The 14,250-nt window shown below is 39.7% G+C and overlaps 1 protein-coding gene across 1 annotated transcript in view; it reads right to left on the bottom strand.

The window, feature by feature from the left end:
- UGGT1 (UDP-glucose glycoprotein glucosyltransferase 1) overlaps positions 1-14,250 on the bottom strand; it is a 45,724-nt gene that overhangs the window by 6,696 nt on the left and 24,778 nt on the right. Inside the window, exons 20-32 of the mRNA XM_009993527.1 lie at positions 13,490-13,513; positions 12,858-12,952; positions 12,070-12,276; positions 11,349-11,480; positions 10,261-10,391; positions 7,605-7,700; positions 7,358-7,460; positions 7,169-7,248; positions 6,460-6,649; positions 4,197-4,355; positions 2,576-2,661; positions 2,172-2,256; positions 1,117-1,205 (exon numbers count right to left, since the gene is read on the bottom strand). Coding sequence (XP_009991829.1) covers positions 1,117-1,205; positions 2,172-2,256; positions 2,576-2,661; positions 4,197-4,355; positions 6,460-6,649; positions 7,169-7,248; positions 7,358-7,460; positions 7,605-7,700; positions 10,261-10,391; positions 11,349-11,480; positions 12,070-12,276; positions 12,858-12,952; positions 13,490-13,513 — 1,477 coding nt within the window. The remainder of the gene's footprint in view (positions 1-1,116; positions 1,206-2,171; positions 2,257-2,575; positions 2,662-4,196; positions 4,356-6,459; positions 6,650-7,168; positions 7,249-7,357; positions 7,461-7,604; positions 7,701-10,260; positions 10,392-11,348; positions 11,481-12,069; positions 12,277-12,857; positions 12,953-13,489; positions 13,514-14,250) is intronic.

The following is a 14,250-nucleotide window of genomic DNA, read 5'->3' as shown; positions in this document are numbered from 1 at the left end:
AAATTAAAAATTGCTACAGGTTTAATATAGAACAGCTGTGGGGTTTGGTGTTGTCCCCACACATGGGTTGGGGGTATCCTCCATAAGGCAGAGTGCTGCAAAGCCACGGAAGATGCAAGAACTTAAACACAAACATCTATTCAAGTGAAAGTTTGCTGGCTGAGATGAAGCTGAGGTTCAACAAGAGGAAAAGCAGAGTCCTGCACCTGGGGAGGAACAACAAAATGCACCAGCACAGGTCAGGAGGTGATCTGCTAGAGAGCAGCTCTGTGGAGAAGGACCTCGGAGTCCTGATAGACAACAAGTTATTCCTGGGACAACAATGTGCCCTTGTGGCCAAGAAAGCCAATGGTCTCTTGGGGTGCATTAGGAGGAGTGTGTCCAGCAGACTGAGGTTCTCTTCCCCCTCTACTCTGCCCTGGTGACACCTCACTTGTGTTCAGTTCTGGGCTCCCCAGTTCAAGAGGGACAGAGGCTACGAGGATGATGAAGAGACTGGAATACCTGCCTTACAAGGAAAGGCTGAGACCTGGGGCTTTTCAGTCTAGAGAGGAGATGACCAGGGGTGATCTAATTAATGTCTATAAATACATGAAGGCTGGGGTCAAGAAGGCAGGGACAACCTCTTGTCACTTGTGCCCTGTGATAGGATGAGGGGCAATGGATTCAAACTCCAGCACAGGAAGTTCCACCTTAACATGAGGAAGAACTTCTTTCCTGTGAGGGTTACAGGGCACTGAGACAGGATGCCCAGAGAGGTTGTGGAGTCTCCTCCTCTGGAGACTTTTGAGACCTGTCAGGATGCCTTTCTGAGTGACCTGCCCTGGGTGTTCCTGCTCTGGCAGGGAGGTTGGACTTGATGATCTTCAGAGATCCCTTTGAACCCCAAATATTCTTTGATTCAGGCTCCCTGTAACACCAGGGGAAGGGCAGGTAAGCTGGTGCAAAGCAGTAGCTCATTCCTCTAGGAACATGGGGATCCTGTGAAAGGTAAGGAGTTAGCAAGACCTAAACTCAGACCTAACAGATGGCTGTGGAATATCACAGACCTAACTGTATCATGGAATAGATTTCCAGTTGCAAAAGACCTGCAGGTTATTATTTAATTAATTTTACCATTTGAGAGATTCCCAAAATCCAGATTCATTCTCACTGGTACCATCACTTAGCAGATCTTCATTCATCATATCTAGTTTTTTCTGAACCTGTAAAGCACAACATTGCTTTAGTGAGTGGACAAACAGCTACAGAATGTCATTTTGACACTAGCTCAGTTTGTATCCATTTCAGTTATGTAGTGAGCTAATTGGTAACCTAAGGTGCCTTTGAGGAACAGCTCAGTAGTGAACCGATGTTTTCAGACACCAAATGCATGCCAGTCTGGATGGTTAAAATGCTTTGCTAAGAGGTGTTCAGTGACTATCCTTGATGATAGAGACTGGAAAAGAAAAGTCCTCAAACAAACCAACCAAACTCCCTGCAACACCTAACAAAACTCCTCAACACTACTTGCTTTTTCTATGAGGTATTATTTGCCATGGAGACTTCAAAGCAAATACACAAACAAAGCAGCAAACCAGAAGAATGTTGCAGAATTACTTTAGCAGAAGTCAGTCCTGTGAGGAAATGTGAACTGGATGTGTTGTAAATCCCACTTATCTATCAGTTGTCCTATTTAAATTTTCCAGCTGTTACCTCAGAGGCAACCCTAAAAGATAGTAGATTGCTAATTTACCTTTTTTTTTTTTTTAATGTATTCTCACCTACTCTATCAGATTGAGACAAATTTTATTTTCAACCAGGTAAGTCGAATTTTTCTGTAACACTGACTTCACAGATAACTGAAGTTTGTTACCTGACACATACAGGACATACAAAACTGACTTTTTTTCTCAAGTCATAAGCACAACTGAGTTAGTAAAATGTGGGCATAATTGTTTCTCATGAGCATACATAAAGAACAGCCCTTATGCATCATTCTCACCCGGGTGCAAAAACCAAGGCCAAGCCTACAGGTAACTGTCTCCATTCTACATCCCATGGTGTGAACTTTGTGCAAACTGCCTCACATGTATGCTTGTAGGAAAGGATCATCAAGCCTTAGTCAAAGCTTCTTCCCCATTGTGAGTTAGAAGGTCTTTTCTAAGGACAACTCCAGTTTTTAAACTCACCTTCACTTTAATGATTTTGCTCTTGAAGTTGTTGAGAGCAACAATAACTTCACTAGTTTCAGGTGGGGAGTCTGTTCCCTCATGGCTGAAAAGACAGTAAAATACTGATCTTTACTACAAAGAAGAAATACATTCTTTATTTCTTCTAGACATTATTCTACACAGCATTAGACCTCAGCTCTGTGAAACAGGTTTGAGACATGCAGCAAAGTAACAAATACATGTATTGAACACAGGCTTACTAATAATTAGTTCATTGCACATTACACTTCATATTGAACAGAAATCGTTTGCTGTTCAGTTCACTACACTTTGGTAAGGGAACTGTTAGATTCACATATTACATTGTCTACCTTCACAAGTTTCCTTAAGAAAAGATTAAGGTATTTTTTATACTCTCCTACCTGTAGATTCTGTAGATATCCTCAGATCTGCCTTTTCTGAGTCTTAGAGTCCATGCACCAGGGTTGGCTTTTAACTGAAAATAACCCTGTGAAGCAAAAATAACATTTGTCAGTTTCCAGAAAACACAAACATAGATGAAGTGTTTAAATAGTTTATTTTGACCCACTGTTTTATATCTGAAAATAGTTATTTTTAACCCAGCTGATTAACATAAGACCCCAGAAGCTCCATCCAAAGGCATTATTTCTTTCATAAGAGACAGGAATTTGAAAAAGTTTTGCATTATTTGTTAGATGACAGAAGTCTTCAGGGAGTCCTGATTTGAAGAGTGCAATCAAAAAGCTCTTCTGCAAAAGTTTGCCTGTGTGAATTTCTGATTGGAAACTACACAGCAGTTGATGAAAGATCTGCCTAAAAAACAGAACTTCCAGATCTGAGTATTTTATTTTCAGATGTCGACTATCACACCTGCAAAAGTCACAAACATTTGTAGTGACGCTTCAGTGTCTAGTCCAGTTTTGTACTGTGACTCCAAATGAATGTAATTCCATGTGAACTAGTCTGCTTTATTAAAAAAACAAAACAATACTAAACAAAATAAATAAATAAATAAATAAATCCCCAAAAGGCATTTTCCTGGTCTCTTAATACCTCTTCACAGTACAGACAAACTGAGCTAATGAAAAAGATTCCCAATCAGCATTGTATACTGTGGTATATACACTTTGGTTTAACTAATCAGGAAAAAAAAGACACCTCCAAACTGTTAAGCTTTACTCCTTTACACACGCACATATGCAAAGTGATCACACAGAAATCTTCATTTCTACAGTAAGAAATATCGCATCATTAGAGGATATACTTTGGCTAAGACACAAAGAAATAAAATGTAAGTGATGAGTGATTTAAAGATTCCAAAAATGACAGTAGGCAGTTTATTCCAGTTCTTCACTAACACTACTCATCAAGAAAACAGTCCAGTGACTAATTTCCCTTGCCATAATTTCAGGCTGTTACCTCTCTCATTACCCAGCATGGACACTGAAAACAGATGGATCCCTTCTGCAGACACCTTATAAAGGCAGCTGCAGGGAACAATCACATGTTTGGATTTCCATCACCTTCCCTTGACTCAATTAAGCAGTTCTCATTCTTTCAAACTTCCTTTGTTTTATAGAATGTTGATTATTCTTGCTTATTCTCTCTGATTGTTCCATAGGTCTCCTGAAGAAATGGGTCCCAACCTAAGACAACTGTCCACCTGAGACTTACAGTATCAGAGCAGATGGTCTACAAAGTACCCTGCCTAGAAAAAGTAGAACTGCCTGTCCTTCCCTGGAAAGAGATTGCTTAAGAACACCGGCATAATTTTAAAATATTCCAGAAGACACTTCTTGGCAAGCTGAAGGGAAGGGAGTACATCTTGAAAAAGGCAAGAGAAAAAGAAGTACACTGCAGGGTTTTAGGCATCAATGGTAGGAATTATGTGGTTCTGATGTATCTGCAACCAACTGTGCAGAGGAATTAACACCACATATCCACAGCCCACAGATACTCAATGGATCATGTAAGTGATTGTCCTGACCACTTATATATTGCCAGTTTGAACAGAATGCTTACCAAGTTGGCCATCACAATGGTATCAACAATGACAGGACTGGTTGACGTTCCCAGTGTGAACTGCAGTCCCCGAGGAGGCTGTCCAGTAGTAATATCATAGCAGTGTCCTTCCAGAAGCAGATATTCCAATTCATATTCTGCAGCTACAACACTGTCCACCTGTAACAAGAAGATACTGCTGAATTCAGCACTTGCTCTAAAGTGCCTGTTTTCAGTGATTCAATGACTCTCTAAAATAGCCATAGTAATTAAATAATCCTACTTTATTTTACCAGAGTAAATTGTGAAACAAATACTGAGAAAGCCCCAAAAAGCTTCAGCTCCTTCCAGTGATGAACTTCACACATGTATTGTTAAGAGTGTCTCTGACAAAAAAGATTTTAATATCAACTGGTAAGATGCTAGGATAAGAAAAAGGGCAGGACTGTTGCTCTCTTGTACAATTCTTATTTTTTTTACATTCATTACAAGAATGTAGTCAAGACAGTGATTGGTTTGGCATCTCATAGCAAGTACATTATGATCTCCAGACCCTTGAAACTAAACCTGTTTAAAGCTAGCCTCATATTCTGTTTATCATCTGAAATAAACTGGTTTTCTCTTTATTACACTTACAGTGTCATATGGTACCATCAGAAAGATCGAGTCCTTTCCTCTACACCAAACGCAAGTGCCAAAAAACCCCCAACCAAACAAAAAAGCCCAACAAAACCCCCCCAAAAAAACCCCAAAAAACCCTTGGGTCCCTACCAGGCTAAATTTAGATGTAGCCTGAGGACACTACATAAGCTAAATATTAGTCTGATTTCACAAAGCATCTTCTCTCATTGCACACTCATTGCTATAGCTCCACCAGATTAGGAATTGGAAATTGTGCATCTGCAAAATCTAAGCTACTATTTATTTGCAGGGTCAGGATGGTTCTTTGACTGCCCAAAGTGTTTATCCTCCTTTCCCTCTAACGTAAAAGACGGGGGGAGAAGGGACGTGGAATTGGAGCCATGAAACGCATAGTATCCACTATTTTTGTGGTTGATTTATGGCTTTACAGTTAGAGTAAGAGATGAAAAGAAAAAAACAAAACAAACAAACCAATGACACAATAGCAAACACCCAATTTCCTAAATTTCTGAAAAACTAGTACAGGATCAGCAATCCTGACTCTGCCACTGCGCTGCATTAAATTCCCCAGCAACATCAGAGAGATGCAAAAGTAAGAGAAGTCCTGCCCACACCATTCCCATTCTATAGATAGAGGACTTCAGCCTCTAGACAGACTGGCATCTTTTGCATATGCTGGATTCTATGTGAAAATACTGGTTTAAATATACATCTGCAGTTTTTCAAGAAGCAACTAAATAACAGTGTGGTCAGCAGGTCACGGGAGGGTCTCCTCTCCCTCTACTCTTAGCCTCATAAGACCATATCTGGAGTATTGTGTCCAGTTCTGGGCTCTCCAGTTCAAGAGGGACAGGGATATACTGGAAAGAGTCCAATGGAGGCTATGAGGATGATGAGGAGACTAGAACATCTGTCATATGAGGAAAGGCTGAGAGACTGTTTAGGCTTGTGAAGAGAAGCCTAAGAGGGGACCTTATTAATGTCTACAAATCTCTAAAGCATGGGTGTCAAGAATGGGCCAGTGTCTGTTCAGTGGTGCCTGTTGACAGGACGAGGGGAAACAGCACCAAGTGATGACACAGGAAGTTCCACCTCAACATGAGGAGAAACTACTGTGAGGGTGATGGAGCCGTGGGATGGGTTGTCCAGAGTGGTTGTGGAGTCTCCTTCTCTGGAGACTTTCAAGACCTGCCTGGATGCCTATCTGAGTGATCTGCCCTAGTTTTGGTCCTGCTCTGACAGGGGGGTTGGACTTGATGATCTTCAGAGGTCCCTTCCAACCCCTATGACTCTATGATTCTGTGATGATTTAATGATCAACAGAGTTTCTTTGTTTCTAGCTCAGGATACTCTGAAATGTTATATACACACACTCCAAGCATCTGTAGGAGCTGCTTCAAGCCCAGAGCATTTTTCAACCTGTGATTCAAGCATCCATGAGTAACTGGGAACAGCAATCTTATTATCAGTGAGCTTCAGTTTACCTGCATCCCTCCCAGAAAACCTTTAGGCATCTGCAAACATAAAAGGCATTAATATCCACAGTTCTGTGTTTATTAGCATTTTAAATTTTACATTTCTTCCCCATTACAAAAATAAACCCTGGAAAAACACCATTTCAATGCATGTTGCTTTCTCTTACCTCCTCTAAGTAAATGTTATCAAGGTCATATGGGGTTCTGACAGATTCCACCATCCAGCTCTCAGGAGTATTGAGGTTCAAAGTGAACAGTGGAGACTGGGGCATATCCAAAAACTTGGCAATTGGTCCAGGAGCAAAGTTGTTATCTGTTGTGAAAGAAATCTCTGGCTCCAAAACATAGCGATAGAAGCTGAAATTTCAAAAGGAAAATGTTTGAACATATTTCTGCCAAACTTTGCAGATATTTCACTCCCATTGAACTTGCTGACAGCATCAACTTTCCCACACCTCCAATGTCTCCAAGTAGCCTATTATGAAATTTTTATTCCCTCTTGCCTATAGGAGACTTTCTCCAAAGTAACACAGGTTGTGTTGACCTTAAAATAGGTCACGATTTTCATCTTGAAGGACAAAGCAGAATGTGCAAGACTGAGCCATTAAGATCAGTAACTTATTTAATTGTTTTATATAAATTAATAAACACATGCATACATAAAATGCACCCAACTTGTAAATAAATTGCACTTCAAAGCAGAAGTAACTCATGCTACCCACACATTTCCAGATTCCCTGTGGGAAATGATGCTACTATAAGAAGCTCAAAGCAGTCACTGAGACTTTCTGGAGGACAATTGACCATATTTCTGTATTTGCACATTCCAACAGGTTTTCCTGTCTCTTGTTTTGGCCCTGGTGTGGTATAGCTCACCTTCTCAAGGGCATGTCAGAAAGTTTTGACTGGCAGTTCATAAACACTTTTAGGTTCATATTTATCAATTGGTTCAAAACCTGAAGTAAAGAGAAGAATAGCTTGTCAGGGAGGAAGACAAAAATTCCAAAATTACAGAACTGACTTTTTGAAATTGCCATAAAATACACTCTAACATTGCATAACTACCAAAAGCAACGGAGCAAGTCTTTGAGCATCTCTGGTCACAGGATCAACAATGGCCACAACATCAAAGTATGTCTCCCCCTCATTTGGTGTCAGTTTAACTGCACTAAACAGAAGAGAAAACAATTTTAAAGTACCAAATTAATGGATAATTTAATTTTTTTTGCTAAGTTAAATGTAACTTAAAACCATGGAAACATTAAAAGACAAGGCAAGGCATATTGCTCAGTAAATGTCAGCAATCCTGTACCTGTATCTTTCTTCAAAAAAATGATATTCAATCCTTGCCTCTCCTTTTGGTTGAGCAGAAAGAAGAGCATCCACTTTCATTACCAAGTCACTCGCACTGAAAAGAAAAGCAAAAATGGTTTACAGATACTCAGAAAAAAGTACTTATCACATTTCTGCTGGTTAGCAGCAAAAGAGAAGACAGACTGAATTCAGATACATAACCTAACACTTATACTACCTTTGTACACACACTTTAGAGAATTAACCATATTTAAGGTTTAAACTACCATCACTTTAAACAGCTTACAGCCTTATTACTGAGGGTTCCAAAGAGTTTCACTCCATAGCAAATATGGAACAGCTGGTATTTTAGGGCTCCACTGTGCTACAGGGACTTGCATTCCTGAACTTCAACCTCTCACCAACCTCGATTCAGATCAAACCCTTGTTTCACAAGTCTTCCCATTTTGCTACACACCAGTTCTAAGAACTAGGAAGCAATCCTGTATGTGAAGAAAGTTTTGAGAGGGGTCCTATCATTAGAAGATAGTATCTTTTGAAAACTTCTTTCTTTTTATTCCTCCCATGAATTTTCAGTCTAGTGTTTTAAGAATATATTTAAAACCTCCTGAAAGTTCCATGAAAACCAATTCAAATATCAAATTGCAACTTCAAGATCCATCAGCTTTTCCTGAAGTCAGTCAGTCCCATAGATTTATAGACAGCTGTTTCAAGTGGTCATACCAAAATCACAAGCCTGATGAAGTCTGCAAAGTTGTACTCTGTTTTCCAATGATAATTTTAAAAGCTTTTGAAAAACTTTTGTCAGCATTCAAACCAAGGAACCACCACTGTGTTCCAAACTAGCTGATGTTCAAATGACGCCTTCCTCCCCTACCCTATCATCCTTAGATATCTCTTCTTAGCTATGAGCTTCAGCATACAAACACATGCCTCAGGACTTCAGTTCTGAAGACACTGGCACATGTTCTTTTGAACCTGAAGATTACTTCCTTCTGATTAGCTAATCTCTATGCTTTTTGCAATCATCATCTAGAACTATATTAATTTTCTTTCTACTTCTTTTCCTATTGTTTCTCTTTAAAAAGTTAAAAGCAGTTTACATGATTCCATAGTACTGACAGTGAAATGTACTACTCAAACAACCTTAATGTATCAATAGGCCAAGCAGCATCCAGCTGAACTGCAGACAGATTCAGAAACCATGCTTCAGTGCCTCATTTTTTTGCCTTCCTTCTGCTTTTAAATTAATACCATAGTAACCCTACCTACAAGTTATGAAACCCTGACATACTGGAGGTTTAAATGGTTTAAAACTGTATGTCAGTTACAATTTAGGTGGGGGAAAACCCCACAAAAAATCTGAAGGCCTTGATATTAATGAAAAGTTCAGCTTCTGTTCCATTTAAAGGAGCAGGAAGGTAATCCAGCAGAGAAAGCACTTTCAAAAAAAAAAACTAATAATGGGCAGCAACTTACAGCACTAGGTAACACATCCCACAGCAGCAAACAACTCTTCTCTGCATACAGACATCTGTGTTGGTAAAGCCAACCAGGGTCAACTAAACTTAATCTAATGGAACACAATGAAGAATTTGACCACAACTCTCATGCTTTTTACAAAGATAATCTGAGGGCTGGAGCACCTCCATTACGAAGACAGGCTGAGAGAGTTGGGGCTGTTCAGTCTGAAGAAGAGAAGGCTCCAGTGAGGCCTTAGAGCACCTTCCAGTGCCTGAAGGGGCTCCAGGAAAGCTGGGGAGGAGCTTTTCACCAGAGAGGGCAGTGATAGGACAAGGGATAACGGTTTTCAACTAGAAGATGGAAGATTTAGGTTGGACATCAGGAAGAAATCCTTCACCGTGAGAATAAGAAGGCAATGGAATAGGTTGCCAAGAGAAGCTGTGGCTGCCCCTTCCTGGGAGGTGTTCAAGGCCAGGTTGGATGAGGCTTGTGCAGTCTGGTCTAGCGGGAAGTGTCTCTGCCCATAGCAGGGAGGTTACAACCTCATGATCTTTAAGGTCCCTTCCAACCTTAACCATTCTATGATTCTATGATTTATTTTTTCAGTCCACCTGCTTACGCCCTAGCCAACACAAGAAACCACCTCCTCACCTTGTTAGATAACACAGCCGGCCGCTGCCGCTCATGATGCTGAGATCCAGGCACCATCTTGACAAGTACCAGCACCAACACACAAATTTACTTTTTCATGTTCACTTGAACAGTTCTAGAGTAAATTCCTATGGATTTGGGCACTTTCCCAGTGTCTTGCTGCTTGTCAGCAAGGCTCCAGCCACCACAACTCCTCCAACTTCAGTTACGAGGTAACAGACCAGCCATGGCAGGCTGCTACTAGACACAGATAAGTCAGGAACAATGAACTCTCGAGCACAACACCACAGCAGGGGTTGCCATAGACTCAGAACAGCTTCCTGAATCTGGGGGATATGCTTACAGCTCCATACCTCCAGAAGATTGTGAGCTACAAAAAAGTCACTAAAGGACTATCTGTCTTTTTTCTCTCACTTGTCCCTCTGAACATCTGAGCCCACAAACACACGCATGTTTGTTCATAGCATCTATCCAGGCTGCAGAAAGTCCCATTATCCAAGTACCACCACTTTTCTGCAAGCCTCTTCACATTTACTTACAGATCTTCTTCAAATCCTAGCTGATGAATCTGAGATTTGATCTTCTGTCCTGATGTCTTTAGGATGATATTCTCAAGGAGATGGAAATCATCCTGATTGAACATCTCACCATCCTCTAATGGGCCAATAATCTACAAAGAAAGCAAAATCAGCACTTTAGGTAAAGGCTACACTGAAAAAAAGCTCCAAGATGTAGTAATTAAATACTACAGCCACCTCAGTGGGTATTGGCTCTTCAGGCTGAAATTAATGTTAATGGCAGCAGAGCTGAACAGGTAAGTCTAGCTACTTGAAGCCAAGAGTATCAGACTGAGACATAAAATGCCTGCTTAAGACTTTCACTGAGGACTCCGTTGCTAATAGTTGCACACATTACATTAAACATGTAATACTACATTGAAAGGGCAATAGAATACTAGGTCAATTCTAGTAGCCCAGCAAAACTCCAGCAAATCTCACTCCTCTAGTTTTCAGAGGCCTAAAAGCCACCAAGGCAATTATTGCTTTTTTTGATAACCAGAGGAATAGAACACTGCAACTCATTGCTTCAGATTTTTAACCCATTAAAGTATACAGTAGCCACTGGAACTTGCTGATTTTTTCCTAACTAGCAAACAGATGACAAAAGAAAACACAATGTTGTAGACAGATGGGTTTTGTTATTTACAGTCAAATGCTACTGTAACATAATTTGCCTGATCCAAGAGGGAATTGTAAATAGAGCTGCTGGAAGTGACCAAGGCACCTTGATCAGAGCCAAATAATGCAGCATTTTGCCAAATCAACTGAAGCCACATGATCTTTTAAATTTATCATTCATTTCTGTTCCCCTGGACTTAACTCACTGCCAAGATGAAAGTAACTGTTATTGAGAGATCTGAAATGGTACAAAACACCAACAACTAACCGAAGAGCACAACCAAAAGGTCATTGCAGGTCTCCATAAAACAAACTGGAAGTGGTCCTAAAGATTGCTGAGACATAAAGGAGGTTGTCACTCTGTGTCTGGTCCCTAGACTCTGCTGCTCAAGGCCTGCTTCCTTCTCCCACCTGGATTATCTCTGTTACTGTCTGCTGAATGATCTCACCCTTCCATTGCTGATCACAGCCCTCTGTCCCTTCTTCAACTTTAGAACGTCTCTGCAATATACAGCATGGGACAGAATGAAATCCACCTTGGGAGATTCAAAGGCTTCTTTGAAAACATTGATATCCATACCCTGAAAGAAAAGAACACTTGACACTGAAATGGAAAGAAAAGTAAACCTCTGAACAATTAAAAAAAATGTACTTTTGTATTTCCATTCAAGAATATCCTTGTATCTTGCTATACTTTATCCACAGAACCCTGTTCTTTGTGGTCTTAAGACCTCTAGTTCTTGCCTCTCACCTTCAAACATGATCCCAGCTTATGGTGTGAAGGGTCACAGCCCTAGTAATGGTTGTAAGGCAGCTGTTTCATTCTTCTGTTCTTAAGTGTTTCTTGTCTAACTTTTAAAATGTACTTCGAGAAATGTGATTGTCATTCTTTTTACTCAGCTTTGAAAAAATACTGTAGTTCTCTCATAATTCCTCCAAGACACAATTGCCTCACTTAAACAGATCCTTGCATGTGCATTCCTTTTGACTACTCAAAGTGATTTAGCTTTTAGATGAACTGGTATATTTAGAGCAGAAGAACTCACCCCCACCACACCGAACAGTATTACTCTCCATGGCTACTGCATCTTTTGAACATGAACGTATAACACTAAAAAGAATAATAAATCAGAACAAGCAAAGTATCCTAATTTGTAAATACATGCTTACCCCAACAGCAAACTCTAAGATGTCAGCTCCTGCCTCTAGCACCTTTGCAACTTCTTCTTTTGCCATTTTGGTGATGAAGTTCTTGGCATTATTTGATGTTTGTGTCTGCAGAGCTGCCCATATGGCTTTAGCCACAATTGTATTCTGGCTATTTGGGTCATCACTAGGATTATTAATCATGCTAATTCGAACACTGTTGCTGGATTTCTGTGTTTAACGAAACACACATTAGGAAAGGTTTAGATTTCAGGTATGTTTGGACCGAGAAGAATAAGTCTATTTTAATAAACTCTACATCAAAAGCTTTGTATTTCTTAACCAGAAAACCAGATTCCAAAGCAGGTAAATAAAGCCACTATGTTAAAAAGATAAATGACCCAATTTAGCATCAAGTCTTTAGTTTACATAGAGGCACCAGTGTGACAGGAATCTTCTAGATAATACTCTGCTATTTAAGAGATATAGGACCATGACCACCACTCCACCTGGCAAAACAGTAACTCAGGAATAAGCTATTTTTATGATTCAGTTACGTTCCTGGAACAAAAGCGACAGAGCAGAGAGAAGTGCACATATTCAAACAGACAACTTCAATTTAGAACCACGAGCAATGTCAGGTCAGTAATATTCCAGCCCCTACAAACAAGATGAGGCTGGATATTAAAGACCCTACAGGGAGAACCAATCTGCCTAGCTCATAAACAAAAGAAGCACAACCTGCATTTTTCAAGCCTCTACCTGCTGCTTTGTTAGCATTACTAACCCATTCAAATGTAATCTTTACTTACCTGATGTTTAATGGCATCATACAACAATTGCCTCCCTGAGGGTTTATCAAAATCACCAACAATCCAAAAAGTAACTGGTCGAACAAAGGAGTCATCTGCAATTAAAAAAGAGTGGGAGAAATTCGAAGTTGAAAGGAAGGAAAGCTTCAGTATATCCTCATGTAGAGGACAAATATTATGCACATGCAAAGGTTTAAAAAACAAATTACGCAGGGAAGATATGGATGAAGCTGAGCTGTGAAGCCTGGTAAGACAAGAATAATAGTACAGTCTTATACCAGGTTTCATTTACCTCTTTCAGAAAACCAGCATGGGACAGCGTGCATTACTATTTCTATGTTGGATTCTTTTTTTGTTATTATTATTAATTTTTGATTTTGCTACCTTTTTAATTTAGAAATTATCAATGAACCTATAAATGACTTACACATTCCAACCAGGGCACACCCATACTGCTTCCTCATACTGAAGCTGTTAGTTCACAAAATCAATTTTGTATAGAGAAAAAAGTACTGAAGCAAACGTGCATTTAAGCAGCTTGCTTTACTTCCTGATGGTTCTAAAGCCATTGTTACAAAGGAACTAGAAAAATTGCAGAACAACGATGTATGAAATGCTAAAGCATGAGTTACCATAGATCTCCTTGGAAGACATTCCTGGTCAAAAAGCAGAAAGGAAAAGGGGAAAGGAGAGAGCCATTAATAATTTTATAGTAATCCCAACGTGTATCAAGAAGCTCCATCACTACAGTGGGCATAAATTAATAGCTAAAATGCAAATCCAACAAGCAACAAGTTTGTGATAATTTTATCATAATAAGCTTTGACTTTTTCTTCCCCTCAAATAGATTCATGCTGTACTTTCATGCCACAGCATTAATTAAACTACATGTTACCAGTTTCAAACCATGCCATGATGGAATCATTCTGAAGACTATTGGCAAAAACTGCCATGCCATTATGACTTGGATGTTGACAGTTTATCTTCCTTCTTTAAAAACTAGTATGACAGTGACATTTCAGTGCTGTTGCTGAGACAGCAATATTTATAATTTTCCTATTATTTTAGAAAATGAATGTGCTATAGCATTACTATAATCAGATACCAGTTATTAAATAACTTAAGTAACCAAAGGGGCAGTGACCCAAAATTGTCAAGCTACACAGGCTTGCAAATTAACACCCAGTTGCAAATGAGCAGAGGTCTAGGTTTAATTAATACTCTACAAAGGGAAAACAAGAAACTTGTTCAGATCTAAGTGACTGAACGTGAAGCAAGGGAAAATATGAGACAGAAGGAGCAATTTAAAGCAGGTCATGCCTGTGGCAGTGGGTGAAGATAGTTCTGGGGAAACTTGAGAGTCTAGTACAGAAGACAGACAGGAACAGCAGGA

Source organism: Chaetura pelagica, unplaced genomic scaffold (genome assembly GCF_000747805.2).
Source record: "Chaetura pelagica isolate M959 unplaced genomic scaffold, ChaPel_1.0 scaffold192, whole genome shotgun sequence".
NCBI lineage: Eukaryota > Metazoa > Chordata > Aves > Apodiformes > Apodidae > Chaetura > Chaetura pelagica.
This window is presented reverse-complemented; position numbering and strand designations above follow the sequence as displayed.